A 22,891-nucleotide genomic window follows, 5' to 3' on the forward strand; every position below is an offset into this window, starting at 1 on the left:
TTTGCTATAGTGCTAAGAGAGGAGAGCTTTCAAGGTCAGCAATGATCTTTAATAGTGCGATTGCTGCCTTTTTAAAATCCATTTCGCAGACTCTCGTTAGCTTTAAGCACTGCTTTACTACTCCCTGAAAAAGTTTATGTTTTTCATGTCAGTCCCAGAGTGTGTGTCTCACACGACAGAGCAGGTATCAGTAAGTGATTATTTCCATTAACCAAGTGAGAAACCATTGCAATGGTGACCTGGTCAAGACTACTCGGACTGTCGACAACACACAATTAGCATCAGTGTATTTTAGTCTTTAAAAGTAATTAACATCAGGGATGGAAATAAGACTCCTATTGGATAACAGTTTCACCCATTCCAGGTTTTACTAGGAGCTTGATTAGCCACAGGGCATACGTAACAAGCTCAGGTATATTAAACCAGGAATGTAAAACCAGGAATGGATCGGACTGCAATGCAATCAGAGTCTTATTTCCATCCCTGAACATGCAAAGTTAGGTCCTATTTTAATATTTAACATATTCAGGTGTTATTCCTGCAGTATGTAGTCTTTCGTAATGTCCTCGCTGTAATCAGAAAATGTGACTTCAACCAAAGGTACGAGGAAGCCTAATGAGAGATGCAGCATCCCTTATGAAGGACGGTCCCAGGAAAAGCACAGCAAAGTATAATAAAGCATAGCAAACACATTGCAGCGCCTACAGGAAGAGTGTTCGGAACGAGGGGATCAAGATGATAATCAAGGAGACGTCTTTTCTCCATCAGTCTGCACTCCCCCTCCCCGCACAGATGGGATGAATCTGTAATACACTAAATCTGCGTTGGAATAATTGTTTACAAGGCCTGCTGACTCTAAATCTTCTCGACACCTGCTTTAATCCGTTTTCAGATGATTTATTTCCTGTCTTCAGCTATTTAAACCATGCAAACGGTCGCCTCTCGTGAGGAACGAGTCGCTCTCTTCCTAAGGATGGCTCTCCTGGGACATCAGGAGAGGCATTTCTCATCAGCAGTGCTTGGTGGCGCTGTGGGCTAATGCACCGTCTGGAGGCATGCGTTTGAATCCCACGTCGTTCATAAGTGGAACAAGTTGTGGTGGTGTATGGTGAACTAGGACACATAACTACTACACAGTGTTGGCATGATTTGAACAGTGGACTGTAAATCAATTACACTATGAAGGAACATATTGTAGGTAGGTGACTGTATCTGTAGATGGCAAGTAGACCTATTAGCAACTGATCTTTGCAATGTAATGTTGCAGACTGAGCATTATGGGAACAAGATAAGATTGGTTGAAATACAATAAAATAAATAAATAAATCTGTCCAGAAATCAATGGCAGCAAAGCTCACATCAGCTGGTCCATTGTTACAAGCTGTTGATTTAATTTGTGCAATTGAAGAAGTGCATCAACACTTGTGAACTATGCATCAGCTGCAGAGTCACTTACAACTATGTCTCACCTGAAAGACGGAGCACAAGGAGGTAAGTGACTTGCTCAGGTTCACACAATGAGTCAGTGGCTGAGGTGGGATTTGAACCGGGGACCTCCTGGTTACAAGCCCTTTTCTTTAACCACTGGACCACACAGCCTCCAATATACATTACACTTACCTTACGTGTGTGAAAATGGTCTTCCATAAATCGATGACACTGGCGCACAAGAACAAAAATCAGTTTACAAACACAAACCAGCCGAGCCATGGACAAAGTTAATCAAAATCAGAATATACAGTAACAGCACCCCAGCAGGTGTCCAGGGCAGAACCGTATGGAGGTTAAACACAGCGAGGGTAAAGCGACATGACTCAATCTTTCATCGCTATTGATTATTTTAGCATTGTCCACTCATTGTTAGTGCTACAGAACCATCACATCGAGTCCCACAGCTGAGAACAGAGTGCTTTCAGCATTCAATAGTGCAACACCAAGTAAAGAAAAGTCATGTAGCTGTCCGGTGAGATAAAAGGCTTTCCTTTGCAACCAACCTCTGCCAGGAACTTGGGAGTCATTTTTTACTGTAAATTGTGATTTCAACAGCCTTGGCAAAAGCGTCATGCTAACATTTGAAGGACCCACCCCTGTTTAAGCTCATTAAGACAGACTCCAGCATGTTGTCTTTCTTTAACAGATCACCACGTACGATGCGTATGTAGTTTCGAGTTCCCAGTACAGCCTGGAGAGAAAGCTAGCAGAATGATAAACCAGGCTTGTAAACTCTCACACATGCGCACCGAAGCTGATTAAAATACAGGCACCACTAAAAGTGCTCAGCCTGCAAAAAAGCTGCCCTGGTTGAGCATTAGACTTTTAAAGGCTTGAAAAATTACTATTGTTCCTCATGCATTAAAAAAACTCCCCACCGGCCGCCCAGCAAGTGAAGCTTACAGCAGAATATCTAATGGCTTGTGATTATTGCCCCCTCCAGAGTCATATGCTGTGCATGTATGCTCCATCACGATTGCAGAGCTGCTGAAGCTGTCTCCCAATCAAGACAATGGGCTCAACGCTGAAAGCTTTAGCTTCTGTGTAATAAATCAAACTCCCTTTTTTCTTTTTTTGTTGAAGCTAAAGTAACGTCAAAATACAAAATTTAAAACCCACAGCTCCAAGAGAAAGGCTTACACTATCACTTCACCCTACGGAAGAGAAATGAAAAACATGCCCCTGTTTGGCAAAATAAGCCTAATTATTTTTTGCATTCGCTCTGATTAATTGTATCATTTCGCTCATTTGGTATTCTTCATTCGAGACAATTAGCATACTTTCATTACCTGGCAAGCTTTTTGAATGTCATAAAATTCCCATCCGCAAGCAAGCGCATAACCCACACAAAGATGTTTATAGGAAAGCAAAAAAAATTGCAGCAAAATAGTGTTTGGTGCATGCTTTCCCAGATCAGACCTCTTTGCAAAGCCATGTTGCCCACAGTTGAACTGTGCGGGTTTTCAAGCAAGCCTCAGAATCCCATAGTAACTGTGCATACTGCCAGACAGATTGTTTACCAAGTGGCAATTCAAATGCAATTATATATGGATGTGCACCTTCTTAATTTCACGTGAAATAAACTTTTACTAGTAGTAATTATTATCAAAGCATCATGAACAGGCACTTATCTTAATGTGCCATCTGATTTTTCCTTTGGTCCCAGGATAGGAGTCTATTTTCAAGAACATTAACATTTTTCTCCAAGGACAAGTAGAATTGAGTGTAACAGTGTGTAAACGACACCCGTGATCACACATCAGTTCATAAAAACCTTGATAAATATAACATTGCTGTTACACGCATCTCTGTGGCGTGCATGGGGCAAAACACCAGCGCAATTACATACGAACTCCTGAAACACTTTCCCAGACACTAATAATTAATGATGTAATTACTGCGGAACCACTGCTAAAGATGTCGCCGCTAGTTTTCAATCTGAGGCGCGATCGACAGAATATGAGGGAAAATCCCAAGAGATGGGAAAAGAACGAGAAAGCAAGCAAGCGAGAGAGAGAGAGATTAAGAGATGGTTCTGTAAAGAAGAAACACGAATAAATAAACTAGTTTATCAATTTAAATAGCTGCATTAAAAATATATATTATGGGTGCCGGCACCTGTAGGCACTCATTTCTCTCGGCCGTGGGGTGATCTCTTTGTTCTGTGGTTTTAATCAGCCACTAAATTGCTGCTTCTGCATGCAGTAGAAGAGAGCAAGAGAAAAAAGGAGAATACCTTTTTATATTACTGCCAGACTGCAAGCCTGTTTTTATTTATGCCCAGCTTCAGTTTACTGTATAATCTCTAACTGCACAACCCACAGTCGATATGCTTATTCTCACACACAAACGCACGATTGTACACGCATACAATTAGACAGACTCGCACATGTTTGTTTTTTTAACGAGATTTTCAACATTTGCAGTGAGTTCCTGAAACAGGATTTCTCATCTCGTTACAGGTGGTTTAATTCATCCGTACATACATCTTCAGTTTCCTGAGTAAAGAGACAGATAATCCCAGACGCACCCCCCCCCCCACACACACACACACTCACACTCACACACACACACACTCAGAAGCAATGGCTCACTCACTTGAATTTCAAGTCATGTCTTCACTGCTTGCTGATTTTCAAAAGCCAGAAACACAAGCTCGCTCACTGACTGCCAGCCCAGCAGGGGGTTGGAGTGTGTATGTTGGGTGGGGGTGGGGGGTGGGGAGTTGCAGGCTGCCAGAAGCAGGCTATGGGTCAATATTAGGAAGCAGTAACTTATCCAGTCCCCTTTGATTATTTACTTCTCAAATTCTGGAGCTGGAGATGTGAAGGTCAGCTTTTGGAACAAACAGAGGTATTGTAATCCCTACAGTTGTGGTAGACAATACAGCAGCACTGCCTGAATTCTCACCTCTGCCTTTCGGATTGCCTTACTGGAATTAAGATACATAAAGGGCAAACTCAGTAGTTTGAGAGCTTGGTTAAGGTGCAGAAGAAGGCTGGAACAGCTCAGTGGTAAGAGGACTGTGGCTGCTGTGTTGACTGCAATCCGGGTTAAAACCCCAGAACTAACCAATAGTCCTGCTCAGTCTAAGGTCTGAGGTCTTTGGACATGATGCTTGAGACAAGGGTGAGATGCACTGTGACCAAGGAAAAAAAAAAGCCCTAACAGGGTTTTCTGAGCTTTTTATGGAGGTAATGTCAAACTCGATGCTGTTCTTTAAATATATTGCCAATCCTAAGGCCTTCTCCTAAGTGCCTGAGATTGATCCACACTTCAAAACCCGAATCCCGCTGCCTCTCAGAGGTGATCTCCATTCTCTGCTATTTATACGGGGGCTATCTTGGTGCAGAGGTGTGTCCGTTCTTCACACTCTTAATCCCAGGCCTCCCAGGCTAGTTCTCCTCAATTCCAGATGGCTTGGCACGTTTTGCCTGGAGACTGCACACACTTCACATGCAGCCCTTCAACAATCCGATTAGTTTTGGAGGGGCCTTTGATCCGGGCCCTGTTTCAGAAACCTCAGATCCCTGAGGAGAGCAGCTGGCTCGCTCCTGCGGTTCTGCCAAGCACTGTGCCACATTCACTTAGCCACTTCCACCTGCTGTACTGTATGCATCCTGACGCCACACTCTTCTCCTAGCAGCTGTTTGTTCTGCATTGGCATTGACACTTTCTTATTCATTAGACCCTACAGGCTCTTACTAGCGATACCAGGGGTTTGTTGTACTGGGCTAGGTATTGCTTTAGTGTCATTTCTAATGTCAAAAGTATTATTGCTGTTATAAGCTATGGGATGCTCATTTAGGATTTTAACATTGTTTTTTTTTAGTTCATGTTCTCCATGTGGTACGTTATTCAATGCATTAGCTACAAAGGTGTGCACAAACCCAGACCTGAGTCACGTACCATACCTTTTCTGGGCGTAACATATTAGGTGATAAAGATGTAACATCTCTTTTGAGATGTTAGCAATCTGGCTCTGCCGGGTAAAACTCAGAGCCCCTCATTTTTGTCAGACTAAGGTATCTGTGCTACTATAACAAGAGGGTCCTCTGCTTAGAAACCAGATGAATGTGGAACTAGCTCCCCACAGACCACAGACCTCAGCACCAGCGTTTTTTCACTATTTAATAGCAGATAAGCGTTTTCGGGTTTTCAGTATCACCAGCAAACAGAATTGATTGTTTTTGACCCAGCTGGAAGGGTTTTGTGCTTGTTTTACTACTTTACATCTGTACTGTGAATTCATTTTCATTGATTTTTAATTTCATTGCAATATATCTTGTATTCATGTCAGATTTTTCTCCCAATTGTTTTTCCAAGCGGTCACGTAGCTACACAGCAGAGTACAATATGCCATATTTAGTCTGCAGCTCTCAGCTAACTGTAGCCACATCTAGGGCCCTAGTTGTATTGTCTCAATATACTTCTGTTATTGTATTGAGATGCTGTGTCTGTTTAAAAATATATAATTATATATAAAATAAATAAACAGATGCATTTTAAGTAAACTGAACTAAACCATGTGGTAGCCTGGTTGCCTTGACGCTTTGGTCATTTCTCATTGTCTGTGGCATTAAACTGAACACAAGATTTCAGTGTATCTGTGTATCTTTACTTTCTTCACTCATTTGGATTGAACTGCAGAGGTTATGTCAAAGATACTAGTGACGTGGTATTTTGATTCACTTTCCCCATTTAAACCAACTCGCTTGGGGTTGTGATCTTCTTCACACCAGCTGGCCATCGATTTATGGAAAACAATTTAAAAAAAAACTTTATTTATTATATATTTTTTTAATTTGCCATTTGGAATCGACAGCAGAGAAGGGAAAAGGGAATTGTAATATAAACCTTTGCTGCCAGTAGAGTTTGAGGAATGAAAGCCTGTCAGTATGACAAATTGCCTGTGTCGTATGTCCACTAAACGTTGATTCAGATGAAGCAAAGTGGGACAAACCTAAAAGAGAAAACCACAGGAGTACAATAGCCAGTTTCTGAGCTGTCCATTTTTATGGGCCAACAGAGTTGTGCTTGGACTTTGATGACAACTTTATCTCTGACAGATGCCTTTGACCTGCTCCACAGAAACAAGTGTACAAAATCACAAACAGCCACGAGAACAGTGCATGATTAACACCTGGCCATGTAGTTATTGGTACTGCTTCTGCATAACGTTCCCCAATTCGGTCCGAATCTGATTATAATTTGCAGGTTCGGGCTCAGCCCTGTTTGAACACAGTTTGCAATATCATAATCACGAGTACTGTCCACAGACATATAAAGCGACAGTTAAGATACTTTCGACTAGAAGGCTTTCTCAATGTGGTGCATAGACAGTGGGAATACATAACTTGCTAACTAACCCATATGTGCTTTGCTCTTTGCATCGCATGCATTGCACTATTTTGCAGCACCTTTTTAATTGCATGAACTTCTCATTTCACTCAATGTTTCCTGCTGGTAAGAATTACCCTTAGGCACTCAAAAAGCCAAGCACTGCATGTGATGCAAAGACAGACAAGGGGGTCACGAAACCATTGATTCTCCCTTTATTGGATATCTCCTGCTTACAGATTGCAAAATGACACTTGTTGTCAAGACTTGATAGACTCTGTAAATGAATTCTTAGATTTAGTGGGTCATGTGGTGTTAACCTGAAGCACTGTGAGATCAAAAACAGAAATTGGAACGGCTTACCCTACAGTCAAGATGTGCTGTACACAGGCTTAAGAAAGTAATATCAACCGTACAGCTTCATATGCTTCAGATCAAGTCATTTTTCAGAATACCAATTGCTGTCCTGTCTTAGACAGATCAAGCACATGCAGGCTTCTAGAAATTGAGTTTTTAACAATACTTCAGAGTACTATAGTGGTGTACTGCCAATACCAAGCTGTTATGGTTCAACTCAAGCACATGTAATGTCTTGTATAAATATGTCTTTGCAGTAATGCTGAAATAAAACATATTATATAAAGTGTCAGCTTGCGTCAGGACAAATAAAAAAAACATACAGTGATACAGTGAACATAGACAGACAGAAAAATCTCCAATGTCTGTCTGCCATCAAACTGTATACCTGTCTGTCTATCTATTTGTCAATTTTTTCGCAGCCTTGTTTATGTGCTCCCTTTCTCCCAATCTCATCTCATAATCGCATTACCTCTCTCATGCAATTAAGCAGCAGGCGTCTCAGGCTGTCCAGACGGACTGAATTAGCCAGAGTGACGGGCAAAAAAACCCCTAAAAGATTACATTTGGAGACATTAATAATGAGAGCAGCATAGATTACAGGGTCTCAATTCAATGGTTACATCCAATGCCTACAAAGATGATATGCATGTATGAGGTTGTACATCTATAAATATAATAAATAAATACATGTACTGTAGTGTAGGTTTCAAACTGTACAGGTTTATTAGAGGATTTTCTTTAAGCAGACAGTCATCATTGACTCCCTGTTTGTTTCTATTTTGTGTTTGAACTGGAAATGAAGCAGTCTCGTCCAGGTCTCTCTGTATCCGGCCCTGAGTCACTGAGGTCTTCGAGCCCTGTATGTAAACAGGAGCAGATACTCTCTCTCTCTCTCTCTCTCTCTCTCTCTCTCTCTCTCTCTCTCTCTCTCTCTCTCTCTCTCACTCTTCCCCTTCTCCTACTCCCTCCTTTCTACTGGCCCTCTCCCTACCCCCCTCACTGACTTAGCCTCCCCTTCCCTCTCGCTCTCTTTTCTCAGTGTTTTTAAGACCCCCTGAGTAAATGAGCAGACAGGAAGGATATAGTGTGTCTACAGCTCAGGGTGATTAGCAGGGCAGACCTTAGAAGAATGAAAGGAGTGAAATTACATTTTCACTGTCCGCACTGCTCTTAAAACCCTTGACTAGAGCCTGACCCAGTCAGCACTATCTCGGCTCAGCAGAAAAAAATGCACTGATGCCCGATGACCTAGGATCAAGGAATCAGCTTGGTTCCATTATGTGCTCACACACTCACACACACACACGCACACACATCCTCACACACTCTCACACTCACACACACACACACACACACACACACACACACACACACACACACACACACACACACACACACACAATGCTCGGTTGTTGCTTGGAGGGGTTTGATATCTTTCTCTTTCTTTGGTTCTTTGTACATACTGCTTTGAGCTGGGATATCGTCTGCGCATGTATCTATTTGTTCATTATATTCTTAGATTGTATATATTTAGCAGGAAGGATGCCTGTGATGTTCAAAGGAGGAAGAGGTTTCTAAGGGACCGGCAAACCAAAGGCAGTCACGATCCCACAGCAGTGCTCGATATCACTTAACATTCAATAACATTCAGAGGGTAAAATGGAAATAAAAGCAAAAATGATAATTCATACATGCTTCAGTCAGGCCTGACATCAACCTGCATGACATCAGTGGGGAAAAAAGACAACAGACACCTAATTAAACGTGAAATAAACCAGCTATAAATAAATACTCAATCTCTTTGGAGGGCTCTTAAAACAAAACAAAAAAAAACTGAAAAGAAAGAAAGTGTGGGTTGTTTTGAGTAATTATACAAAGAGAGACTTCATCCAACTGTCAGCTCAATAACCGTCTGTGTGTGCCTAGCAATGGCGACAGCATGAGCCTGGATCTCATGAGACAATTGAACCTCAGTCCTTCATGGGATCTCTGCCCTCTCACACTGAAACCGTTTAAATTAGTTTCACACGCAAGCAAACTGAAGGTAAGACTGCTCTTTATTCACCTTATTATCCTTATTTATTTCTGCCCTTGGTAACACTTTCCATTAACATTGACATGGCAAGGATAACTCACCGATTCTCAGGGAGTGTCGGTCGCCAGCGATGCTTCTCACCCACATCGCTAAAAACAGCAGAGGAGCCCAGGCTGCGAGCATCTTCTATGAATCCTCATGGGGCCTCCCCAGGGTGTTCCCGTGTCATAGCTACCTGTGCAGAGAGACAGCAGAGACAACAGCGCCACCGTCAGACACTTCACACGCAAGCAACACTCGAATCACTCACACACATCATGCAAAAAGATTTACACATTAAGTACATTGTAACTATGCATAATAACATTGTAATTACGTGTAAGTACACATGTATTTACTAAGTAATGACTATGTAAATACGCAGTAATTAGACACCTAATGTAAAGTGTTTGTTTTTTGTAATGAAATGTTAAGTTGTAAATAGGTTACGGTTTTGAAGTGATACTGTATAATGTTATATTGCCGACGGTAATAATGTTTCTTTCTCCTTCTTTGCAATCGAGGCCGGCGCGGTTGCACATGACTCCTACCCTATCCCATTACCTGAATAATAATGCACAATCATTTACTGCATTCACAGGCACGGCTTCAGGTTAGCAGTGAGGGATGCTGCTCAGCACATACTGCCTGCCGGGTTTGCCTTCACCATTTCTCCTTCTGTTAAGGTCATTCGCTCTGCTAAGTGCTTGGTATGAGAAGGCAATATACCGCTGATCAATGTAACCTCCAGTTTCCATGTCTCCTGTAACTACAGATCCTAGATCTAGAAATTGCCTGTTGATCCAGTTCTGGTGCTGTGGGCTGCAGATTGACAAATGGTTGGGTTTTAAGGGGTTACACCTGACAGGTGATGTGTGTCTCGGGTGTGAATCCATGTTCAGATTTCAGTTAGAGCTGAGATCTCCATAGAGCGCAGCTGTGAAAAGCTTTCAAAAACACATTGCCCGCGTCAGAGGTAACCAGTGAATTTTGAAAGAATTTTAATTTAATATACAGTATGTATCAATTTAATAAATGCATGTAGATCACCCATTATCAAAAATCACCAAAATGCAACAGTGATGGTTGGTGCAGTTCACAAATAACTGCAATTAAAAGTTTGGGTTGTTTTCATTTCAGTAATCATTTTTCTCTCCATAGGAACACACAAACCGGGGGCTGATGCGCAGCAGGAGATGAGCTTTGGGAAAAACAGACAATGCACAGTGACAAAGAAGGCTATTAAGGTTCAGAACGCTGCGTTGACAAATAGGAATACTCAGGGTTTATAACACAAACCTATCTGGGAAATCCCGAGCAATTTCCACTTTCCATTTCCCTCTAATTTGTCCTGCGTGATTCCCATCCTATTACACAAGCCCAGCACCACCGGAACAGATTAAGCACTGGCAATGCTGTTTCATATAAACAGAGAGGACTCGCACTGTAAATAACAGCTATGTGCTCGAGCATGTCAATGGCTTATTAGCACTGACAGGCAAAGGCGTTGCAGAGAAGGTTTAAATACTGCAGGATCCGCCCTTACAAACGTTTACCACTGCATATTTTGCATGTCATTTTGCATTTCCCCTCCCACTTTTCCCACAGTTATACTATGCATTTACTATAGTCTAGCATGTTTTGCCATGTTGTTTTTAATATGCTTTACCATACTTCCCTGGGCTTTACAATGCATGCCTATGCTTTACAATGCTTGCCCATGCTTTACCATACTTCCCTGGGCTTTACAATGCTTGCCTATGCTTTACCATGCTTGCCTATGCTTTACCATGCTTGCCTATGCTTTACCATACTTCCCTGGGCTTTACAATGCATGCCTATGCTTTACAATGCTTGCCTATGCTTTACCATACTTCCCTGGGCTTTACAATGCTTGCCTATGCTTTACCATGCTTGCCTATGCTTTACCATGCTTGCCTATGCTTTACCATGTTTGCCTATGCTTTACAAAGCTTGCCCATGCCTTACACTTTGCTGTTCTTTCACTATAGTAAACTTGTAAAAGAGACATTCAAGCTTGGACACAAGCCCTGTGGTTCTCAGCACAGCCCCAGCAGACACTTGTTAGAATCTAAGTAGCATAACAATTGCCATCAATGGGCATCTTAGCAGACAAGTCACAGATGGGGTCCATGGAGACGATACTACCTCTTTATCCCCTGTTAGGATGGACTCTCCAGGGCAGGCTTGAAGCATGCTTAGAGGTTAAGATCACGTAGCTTCTCTGAGGACCAAGTGGATATCCCAGAGTCTTCAATCAAGACCCAGTATGAGAGCACGGTATCACAGAGGCTCACCCCGTGTTGTCCTGCCAGGAGTTGACACGCAGCGGTGATCCAAGCACTTTAAGTACCAGTTCATGACTCATCCACGTGAGGGTGAGGCGTTTTACACAAGCAAAGGTGCCACGTCTTACAAACTGATATTTAATTCATGTGATTTTAATGTGAAGTCGAGGGAAAGTATGTTAGCCATTCCCATTGGAGTTACTGACACTCGTTACACAGTTTTTAACACAGCTATCTATTTAGTGCAGGTGGAAGGAATGCCATGTAATTATATATGAATTAAAATACGATTTAATCAATTTATCAGACAATTCAGACATCGGAAGCCAAAGAGCGTGCAGCAGTTCAGCTCGCTTTGCCAGCAGAACAGGAAGACTGTGAATCAGGAAATCAGACATCCATTGAAATAGCAGTGGAGGACTTTTATTTGAACAATTAATAGCAATATACAGTCACATTTGTGGCTGCTTTTGGCAGCAGCCCAATGGCTTTCCTTCCTAAGCCCCAGCCTCTACAAGACTGAATGCTAGTTGCAGTCTTTTATACACACCTGTATCATTTAAAACAAATTAAAGAATTCATTAACCAATCAAGGCCCCACAGTTTTCTGAATTTCAGCCACATTCTCAGATGGAAATTAAGTATTCAATCAAGGCTCAAAGTTAACCCTTTCCTGAGCACATTCACAAAGTAACATGTAACACATTTAAATATAACAATAAAGACAATATTGTTATTGATGTAGCTGGTGGAATAATTATGCACATTTCTACTTAGAATAAGGGAATGAATGAAAACTAGTAGAACAAAATAAATAAGCGATCGGCATACAATAAGACACACAAATAAACACTATTGCATGCGAGGGGTTGTCACCTCATCACATAAAGATCAGCTGTGAATGTCCACTACAGTAATTTATACATATCCATGTTACATTGTATTTGATGTATTTCACAGTGTGTTCTCTAGTTTTCTTTATATGTCATTCAGGCTGTACTTTCACTGTTTCATTATCAAGGTGTTATTATAAAATTGTATTTTTTTTTTTTGAAAGCTGTGTTGGAGTTCATTTTGTGATGGAGTTCATTCTTTTGAAGGCTGTCTGTACTTGTGTTGGAGAGGAGGTGGAAGGTTATTGCTTTCCTTCATTCTTCTCCTACCTCGCTGACATGATCATCGGGTAAGGAACAGAAACTACAGCAAAACACAGCGGCGACGCACGGAACACAGTTAGACCACGAGACCTCGTCTCGTCTCCTCCATTGCCTTGCCATTACGAGATGTCAGTGTGTAGCAGAGGCCTCACAGGCCTGCCGAGATGAAACAAATTGGAAATCAATAACTGGCTCTCCTGTGACCGGCACACATATTGACCGGAGAGACGCATGGATTTGTCATGACCGGTGTCCGGTTTTGAAAAAATGGAAAGTTGGCAACCCTAAGTACAATAGCTGAAACGATTTACAAAGAAAGAACACTGAACCCCCCCCCCCCCCATTTTGTTTTTTACACTGTTCATGATGTGTTAACTGGATTAATATATAAAACCTGCACTCCGTTAATTGCCTTGGCTTAGTGCCAATGCAATTGAGTTGCACTGAGTTGCAGTCACACCTGCTACCTCTCCACCCACAATGGTAATCTTCTCAGCGCTCTAACACAGAATGACTTAAGGTCCCATTTTCATCAACGCTGTTCACTCCAGGGTGTGATTCGACAAACCCAGCAGCAATACTACAAGAAACAGCTTAGATAGACAGCAGGCTCCTTTGTTTAACCTTCAAGACTTATCGAGTAAACAGCTTTGATAAACACAGGCCACTGTGTCGACATCCAGTCTGTTTTATTTCTGTTCTATACAAACAAGTGTTGGGAATTGCACACCACCAAAGTATAACGTTATAATATAGAGGTCAGTGACTTGTAAAAACATTTCTGAATTATTAAAATGATAATCCAAAGATGGACGGAGATCTCCCTTATAATAAGGAGTGGTAAAGCACAGTAAAAGTGTAACCGGATGGAGGTTCTGTGTGTAAATAGAAGAATTTGGCTAGAACAGGGATTACCAGTTGATCTCCAGCCCTCCTGATCAGTGGGTGAGTCGAAGAGGGATACAAAATGGAGTTGTAAATTGATCAAATGGGGACAAACTTTTCACCAGATATTTATGAAACCCTCACACGCCGTGCAACCAATTAGTCATGAAAACAGTTTGCTGTAATTAGGAACCGAGTCTTCCATCACTAGGTGGGCCTGTTTGTGTAGGGCGAAGCCAGGCGATGAAAAACAAACAATTCCAACTCTGCTCAGCCCACCCCGAAAAAAACTCCTAATTACACTCATTCATCTGAACTATACCCTGCGGAGTAGCTGTTCCCTTCTCTGTAACAGGAAAAAAACTATTGAGTGAGAAAGAAAGAAAGAAAGAAAGAAAGAAAGAAAGAAAGAAAGAAAAGGAAAGAAAGAAAGAAAGAAGGAAAGAAAAAAGAAAGAAAGAAAGAAAGAAAGAAAAGGAAAGAAAGAAAGAAAGAAAAGGAAAGAATGAAAGAAGGAAAGAAAGAAAGAAAGAGAAAGAAAGAAAGAAAGAAAAGGAAAGAAAGAAAGAAAGAAGGAAAGAAAAAAGAAAAAAGAAAGAAAGAAAGAAAGAAAGAAAAGGAAAGAAAGAAAGAAAGAAAGAAAGAAAGAAAGAAAGAAAGAAAGAAAGAAAGACGATATGATATACCGGTATTTTTCTCTATATATATTTTTTTTATTAAAAAACAAATAAAACATGTTCCTGACTGTTATTAATTCCCCTTTTGCCCTGCAGTCAATGATGTGAATTTATAAACAGCAGCAGCTATACACACCTTGAACGAAAACACACTGTACTTGTACTAAAACCACACTGTACTAAAACCAATTTTACAAAACATGTCTTGTACTGTTTAGAGAGGTCTGAGCGTCTGAGATGGAGGTGATGTTCCCAGGGTTTATCAACAGTTTAGCCAGCGAAAAAAAAAAAAGACAAGGCTATTTAAGGTACCTGGTCTGAGACCCTGTTGAGATCAGGCACTTGAGAGGTCAGGAGAGCCTTAGGGTTAGGGTTAGGGTTAGGGTGAAACACTGAAGGGCCAGGATAGATGGTGCTGTATGCATACTGTTGCATCTCCTAGTTTGTACCTGCTATGCACATTTCATGCCTTTAAACCTTTATTTCCTTTTTTTGCATTGCAACCTTCCTCGGGGACTCTGTGTTGCCTGCGTGAGAAAATATTCCTCTTTGTTACCTGTGAAATAAATCAGATGCTAATATGATAGCAGATGCATGCTCCACACCACATGCAGATGGAACGAGAGTGGTTTAATGTGTGTGCTTCTGCTGCTGCCCCTGGGAATCCCTTGCAAATGATTCCCTACATCTGCATTGGTGTATACACACGGCACACACTGGGACAATAAAGCGCACCTCTGCGGGTCACAAAGCCAATATGCATAGTAAAGCAGAAGCAGCATGATTTGACTTTCGGAATGAATACAGGTGTTTGACGGGATATTAGAAACAGTTGCTTCTGGAGAGTTGTTTGGTAACTTTTGTCATATTATATAAGAGATGCATTGCAGTCAGCGCTTTATTTATTTTTTTTACACCGGCTGTATTCTGATTGGTCACTACTAGGCTGCGTCAACCTCTGATTGGCTTAAAAAATAAAATAAAAAAACTGTAAATTAGGTGATTTCTTCACACCAGCGTTACACTTATGGAGAATCCTGGAAGTTTTTTTAAAGAGTTTTTATGGCAGTAGTTAATATTGAACTGGTGCTGGTACAGAGATGTCAGTAAAAAAAAAAAAAAGCAGTACATCAAACTTTTTTTAATGCTTTTATGCATAAATGTTTGATATTAAACCACAGCACTCCATTCAATCAATAACCTGATTAGATTAATTAGTGGCTGCTAATGCTTTCTATGCTGCGTATTTTCATTCACATTTTTTTTCAAACCTTGCCACAGGTAGTACAACGTTCCAAGGTTTGGTTTAACCTTACAGAGGAAATGGGAAGGAGATCAGACTCAGAACACTTGTATCTGTTCAGCTGTGATCTTGAGACACTCTTTGAATACATTCCCTTGTAGGGACGGATATTTGTGTTGTGTTTAATGCATTCTTCATCTAAATAAACACCTGTTTCTGTAGTGCACATGTTTGTAATTGCAATGAAATGCATGTAATTCAGCTGCGCAATACGTTGTGAATGTAATGCATGCCCCTGATTGGTTGCAGGGATTCTACTGCACGAGGCAGAGGTTATAAATAGGGCAGCATGTTCTTTTAGTGCCAGAACACTGCAGGAGTAAAAGACACTGAAATGCGGAGAGCCTATCGTTTGGAGAGCTCATTTTAAAAGCTGTAATAAACGTCTGACTCCTTTCTTGTGCAACTCCCACACTGCTGGTAAATACACGACAATTTGTTTCTACGAATGCTTGTGACTCTTATTACCAGTGTGCGAGCTGCTGGACTGGCGGGGGATTTTGATAAAACAAACAGCCCCCCAAAACAATGAAAGCAATTATTAGATCTATGAAGATAATTATGAGCAGGTACAGTGCACTGTATTTGCTGTGTTGTGCCTTGTTAGGGAAGCACCCTTCTCGTAAGATAGTATTTAACTGTTTATGCAAGCACCAGATGTACTGTAACACAAGCGCAGGATGTAAGAAAGACGATAGGCATTGGGTTATGCTTGAATAGTCTCAAGTGTAGCGTAAGTAAACGCGCTTCCCTATACACTAACTCTGTCTTATACGTTTACCCCCTGGGGTGATTCACTGATCCCTTATTAACATATAAATACAGCGCATTAAGATCCTCAAAGAACCAGTTTATCAGTGCTGAAATTTTTACATCATTAAAATAACCCGAATTAGAGACTGCAGGAGAATGCGCTGCTAGCATTAGCTGGCCTCTGTGAGAATCCTGCACCTCAGCACCAATAGGTTAAAATGTTTTTAAACGCTGTATTTTCTTTTTCTTCTAGGGAAAATGAAGGGCATTTCATCTTCCTGACTCTCAACTGGAAAGCTGTACCGTGTTGATTTATTTCTCTGGGTTAGCCATTCGTTGGCTGTGATTACACCAGCCAAAGACTCAAAGACTCATCGCTCACTGAAGAAGGACATTAATGAAGCTCAAACGTGGTGGGAGCCTCTCGTGGGGCACCAGAGAGCTGCTAATACCCTCGGATAGATCACGTTATTACCACGAAAAGGGACACTGAACCGCTAAGAGGAACTTTCCATCTCATGCTTGCTTTTGAATTATTTTCAGAATCTCTAAATCTGTGCGGTGTAAGCTTTTCAGTCAAATCAGTGTATTCCCACTAGCTTTGCCTTGATGTGCAAGATTCACTTCCACACGGAAACTTTGCCCTGCTTATAGTGTGGTTACAGCATTGCACTGTATTGCATATTACAATGTAATTACACTTCTATACATGCTACAAAAAGCTTTGTCCCCCATTATTACAGAAACTATTTCGGCTCATTTCAACCCTGTAATCTTTGCAGGTGATTCTCTAACAAGGGAAATGACCTCGCATCTATGATGTCATAATGGAATGATGGAATTCCCCATGCAGACGCTCCATGGCTTGAGTATGCCAGCCAGCATCCCTGTGTCCTTACCCTATTCCGCTCAGGATCGCGTTCTGTGTTCTCTCAGACAGCCTATAGTGTAATCACATTGAGCGGACAGCAGGAATAAAGCTGTGAATCAAGTGGAAATGCTATAACAGGATTTCAGGGAGATTAAACACCACAGGCTTTGAAAAACAAATAGGGAAATAAACCTGAATAATACCGGAGCTCCAAAAGGGTATCAAATGGGTGGCTGATCACTAAATCCATGCACAGCATTCATTCAGACCTGTTCTAGATGACAACCAGCTCGGCACCAGAGCTTTCACTGAGTTTACAACTCTCAATGAGTATGCAATGCCAATGACTGCCCTCCCATAACTCTGCAAGCTTGTTCACGCAGGCTTCATTGTGGAGAATCTAAAGCATTCTCAGAGCAGGCTAAAAGAGGGATGAACACAACAACAGGGCCAGCACAGGTACATCTCAATAGTGCAAGCACTAATACAAAGAGAGACCTAAGAAGTCCTTACTCAATAAAACTAAATAAAAATACAACAACAAAATAGTTCCAAACAATTACACTACATCCAAAAATCATGATACATCAATTCATATATCTGGTTGCTACGATAGAATGCATTTGAAGAGGCTGGCAGAAATAAATCTAATTAAACAGTGACCCATGCAATTCTAAGCACGTTGCAAAAGTCTTACTGCTGGTAATGTAGCGTGGGGGATCTCAATCATCCCGGACCATGGGCTGTCATTCAGGACAGGTTTTACCTAGAAGTCTTTATTTGTATTGCTGTTGTTGCTGTAGATCAGGGGTCTCAACCCTGGTCCTGGTGAGCCCCTATCCAGCAGGTTTTATAGGTGTCTTTACATCATCAGTGGCTGAAGATCTGGAACACCTGTTAATCTTGACTAATTAAGCCAATAGCTGGTTCAATTAAGTAACTGAGAGATTGGTTGAAACAAAAACCAGCAGCCACAATAGCTCTCCAGGACCAGGGTTGGAGACCCCTGCTGTAGAAGCTATCGGGGTCCCTACTGGAGAGGAGTGGTATTACAAATAAGAGAGAGCAGCAAGTCTAGTGACCCCACAATGTGGCACTAAGGGGGTCCTTTAGGATGCATATACAGGTCAGCTGATGTCGGGAGTTAGGGGGGGGGAGGTTAAAACATGTACCCTCAGATGAGAATTATATCAGCATTTAAATCAGCATTTGTAAGCATTAAAAATATCTTCATTGGTGTGACATCATCGGCACACTGTCAACGATAATATAAAAGCCATTTTCTCTGACTATATCGATTTCATTGTACAGTATTACTACAACACAGGTGACGTGGATCCATTCCCAGCCTGCCCAAGCCCTTCTCTCATTACATATTCCCACTATCCTCATTTTTCAATCTCTCTCTCGGCAGACTATTTTCTCCTCAGTCTGTATTTTCTTATTTAATTAGTTCTTTAATGTGTTTTGTATTCTGATTAATGAAGCGCGTCACTGTAAAAGTCTGCTTGTTTTATCACTGTTGTTGATTCAGCTGCAGTAGCTGCTTGGTACTGTCCTGTCAGGCTCATCTTGTAAAAAAAATATATATAATTACAATGTTATTATGCATAGTTACAATGTACTTAATGTGTGTCTTACAGTATTAAACTCATAGTAAAACCAAGAATGGATCAAACCGCTATGTAATGGGAGTCTTATTCCCATCCCTGCTAAATATTTGTCAGTTTGACTTACAGCAGATTCATATAGATGTACCTCAGTTTTAAGTTAACAACATATTAAAATAAAGCGTCAGTCCGGGGTGACCTGAAATCACTGCAGAGCAGGCAGACTGAGAGAGGCACTGTCAGCGCTACTGAAGAACACTGGCGTGGACTTTCATGTCTGATAGGAGGCCTGGCTGTTTATTGAACTGTAGTGGGAAATCATGCTGCGTTTGATGTTTCTATATGGAGAGGGCCCCGGGATAATCTAATTGATCAGATGAAAGGTGGCTGCTTTTATTGCTTTCTTTGTTTCTTTCTTTGGTAACACTTTCCATTCAGCATCTCTGCTGTGTGCTGTGTAATTATCATGTTATTATCCATAGTTACAAGGCACTTAATGTGTACATCTTTTTGCATGGTACATGTAAGCACACAATTTTAACAGAAAAGGGTTAGGGTTAGAGTTAGGGATTGGAGTAAGGCTATATCATGCAAAAAAGATGTACACATTAAGTGCATTGTAACTATGGATAATAACATGGTAATTATGTGTAAGTAGGTACTCATGCATTTACTAAGTAAATGCTGTGTAAATACACAGCAATTAGAGACACTTTTAAATTGCATTACAGAACAAAAAAAAAAAGTTTTTTCAGATTGTGTTTAATGAGCATGAAAAGCTGCAGCTTGCAAGAGGGATGTGGTTTGAACTATAAACCCTACCAGGGTTCATTACAGTGCCACGCTACTTGTTTTCCAGTACACCATTGTATTTGAAGTATAAAATACTAATTCATTCAAGCTGAAAAGTGTCTGACAAACCACTCCTAGAGACGCATCAAGCTGAAAATGTCTAATTAGCGTTCATTAGCTCATCAGTTAATGAGCTACCAACCATTGTTAAAGACATTACAAACAGATTAGCTGACCTTGTTTTCTTTTCTTCTAAGTAATCAGCAATTAAATGTTTCAAATTTACCTTATAATTTCATTTTCTCTAAATCATTGCTGACTAACCAGGCTCTTCAGTACTTTGTAGCCCTTGTAAAAAATGAATCTGCTCTTCAGCGGTCAGGATCTGTGTTGTAAAGTGCTGCCCTTCAAAAGCATATTGAAGGAATATTAACCAAAGCTTCAAAATTCACTGTCTTACCAACCACATTAGCACTACACCTCCGTTTTTTGTTTCAAGAATCCAAAGACAATGGTACAGATGTATCATCCATGTTAAATATTAACCACTTGATAGTGCCATGTACTATAAAATACCCTAATCTGATTGCAGCTAGACCATTGGAAGTGGACGACTACCTGAAAGTAAGGCTTGCAGAAAGAGACCTCTTGAACCTTACACAGTATCAGAGATAGAAATTCCTAAAACAAACTTGACAAAATAATGTTGTTAGCGCCAATCACTTTAATGTTCTGTTTTTTTTACTTGTTAAGAGCCAGATGAAAAGGACCTAATTACACACAACTTCTCTATGTGAATGGATTAAAAATAAAGGCAGATTTCTTTTTATAAACAGATTTTTTTTTTAAATCAAAGAGGAGTACACAAATGAACTATAATCATCATCCGGTCTCTATATACTGGACTTGTATCCTTTGTCTATCCTTTGTTTGATGGGCAGGAGAGAGGATCCAGACTGCACACAGGGACTGGAAGAATGGATTCTATCACAATAACGAATCAAAGCTGTGGAGTTTTTTATCCAGAACTGAGTCATGTTCTTAAACTGGATTTTAAAAAACCATTTGATTTACAGCAGCATTACATTCTTTGTATTAGTATCGGCTCTGCTGGTATAGTTTCACGCTATTGTAAAACACCATGGCACCATTTGTCAAAGCTTATTACTTCAAAGCGGGATTTGAAACGCCTTTGTGGGAAAGGAAAATAAAACTGGCAATGTTACAACAGGAAAACAACACAGAAGGTTAATGCATTGACACTGGAGTCCCCTTAAAGGGCAACACAGCAGAGGCCATTCCCTTAGCAACATCTTTAAAGCTCTTTGCGGTATTCCTTTTAATTTAGAGTGCCCAATTATTTTACCATCGATTTTCTCCCCAATTTAGAAAGTCCAATTATTTTTCCCTTCACCGCAGCGATTCCCCCACACAGCTCAGGAGAAGTGAAGGTTCAGTGGGTGTCCTCCGATCCCACGATCCAGCCAGCTTCCTCTTCTACATGCAAGCGTCTAAACCACAATGCAAACGAGCTGGGCTGGTTTGCATCTGTGGTTTGAGAGCTTTTAACCATCTCACTGACAGTGGACTGGACAGAATCTGTAACGGCAGGGTATCCAAGGTTTTTTTTTTATTTATTGTGCAGAAGCTGTCAGGGGGAAACCGATTCACAGTTCCTAGTGTTATTAGATACACAAAGAAATACATTTTCTGTGTGCTACAGTACACTGGCTTGGGAATGTTCCAATTTCGGAGCTCTGACCTTGAACTGCAAAAGGTGCTTTCAGTTTCCAATAACATATATACGTTTCTTACAGTTTACTTTAATATCACGTTTTATTACACATTTCCCACGTGCGCTTTACTGTACATTTCTCATTGATCACACATGTACCATGCTTTCAGTACTGTATGCTTTGCGACACTACAGAAAGCCACAGTAAGCTTTTTATACATGGGATTACTCTTCAAACCGGCTTATTTTTTCCAGATGCTCAGGAATCCTCAACTGGAAAACCATCATTACTCCAGTTAGTCATTTTAATCATTAAATGTTTTGTTTCAATGCGTGGCAGAGGAACCTTGGCAAGAAAGGGCTTTTTAACAAAACCCACTTATTCTGTCTAAACAGCACAGGGAAAAACACAATACATTTTGAATCTGTCGCAGACTGCATGCGGTGCTCGCTAGTGACGGGTCTATTTGAAATAATGAGTGTGATTGTCTTGGTATGAACCTTAATGGTGCATCTGCACTGTATCAACATTCAATTAGGGTGCCCTGTCACTGATCTCAACCAATGTTTGTTCTAAACATTAGCATTTTAAAAGATTCAGGGTATGCTCTACTCTAGCAGGTCAGAGCGGTTTATTATTATTATTATTATTATTATTATTATTATTATTATTATTATTATTAAGCCAAGAACACAACTCTGATCTTTATTTCAGGTTGAAATGCATTGCCATTGAGAGGCTTCATCACATTATTGAATGCCTCCACTACTGATAATCAAACTCAGAATTATAACATATCGATTTGAAGTTTAAACTAAAAATAAACAATCGACCGAAACACAAAAAAATACAATAAATGACGATGTAGGACATAATATAAACAAAAATGCCTGCGTTATGCAGCACACACGTCAGTGCTAGTGTGACGTCCCTCAGTTGGCACGGCAAATGGAATCCCTGACATGTATTGTGTAATATGGTAAAGCTCTGTGTTGCAAGTCAGTTTCAGGAACGATGGACAAGACAGCAGAGCAGATCTGACATGTTTTGATAGAGGGATGACGGCAGGCGTTTGGCTTACAGGTGCCAAAAGACACGACTCATTCTAGACATGGGTCATTCTGGAGAACTGACCTGGCTTCACATGTCCAACGATCTACTCCAGTATCCCTCCAGTAAAATGTAAACACCTTGTCAAGGCTACTCCTTTTGTGATCCTTCTGTGTGGGAACATCCTAAAGCTCTGAGCAGTGCTCTATATTGCATTGAAGCCCCGAAGGGAGCCTGGGAGCAGGTATGTTGTAAAGACTATGAACCTCAGAGTGGGTCATCCTCCGTGCTCTACGAGAGATCCCAGAGTTCCTGCATTGGGATAGCCAGCGCCAGTGGTAGAAGAAGGCATGCCCGCAGGCAACATCAGAGAACAAATCCTTTCCCAGTTTTTCCCACTAGTCAATGAATCAATAATGACGGCCATTGAAAGCCTGACTTGTTTATAAAGGTTCTCAGCTCCACTGGGGTAATGTGAAGATT

General features: G+C 40.9%; 1 protein-coding gene across 3 annotated transcripts in view; it reads right to left on the bottom strand.

Annotated features, from left to right (window-relative positions):
* The window catches only part of LOC117962903 (glutamate receptor ionotropic, kainate 4-like), a 156,663-nt gene that overhangs the window by 71,057 nt on the left and 62,715 nt on the right, over positions 1–22,891 (bottom strand). Inside the window, exon 2 of one of the 3 annotated variants that reach the window (XM_059010081.1) lies at positions 9,328–9,457. In XM_059010081.1, coding sequence (XP_058866064.1) covers positions 9,328–9,409 — 82 coding nt within the window. In that variant the 5' untranslated portion in view covers positions 9,410–9,457. Of the gene's footprint in view, positions 1–4,089; positions 4,159–9,327; positions 9,462–22,891 lie in introns of those variants that run through there. The other 2 variants (XM_059010080.1, XM_059010082.1) reach the window with 2 other exon arrangements.

The sequence above is a fragment of the Acipenser ruthenus genome, chromosome 40 (assembly GCF_902713425.1).
Source record: "Acipenser ruthenus chromosome 40, fAciRut3.2 maternal haplotype, whole genome shotgun sequence".
NCBI lineage: Eukaryota > Metazoa > Chordata > Actinopteri > Acipenseriformes > Acipenseridae > Acipenser > Acipenser ruthenus.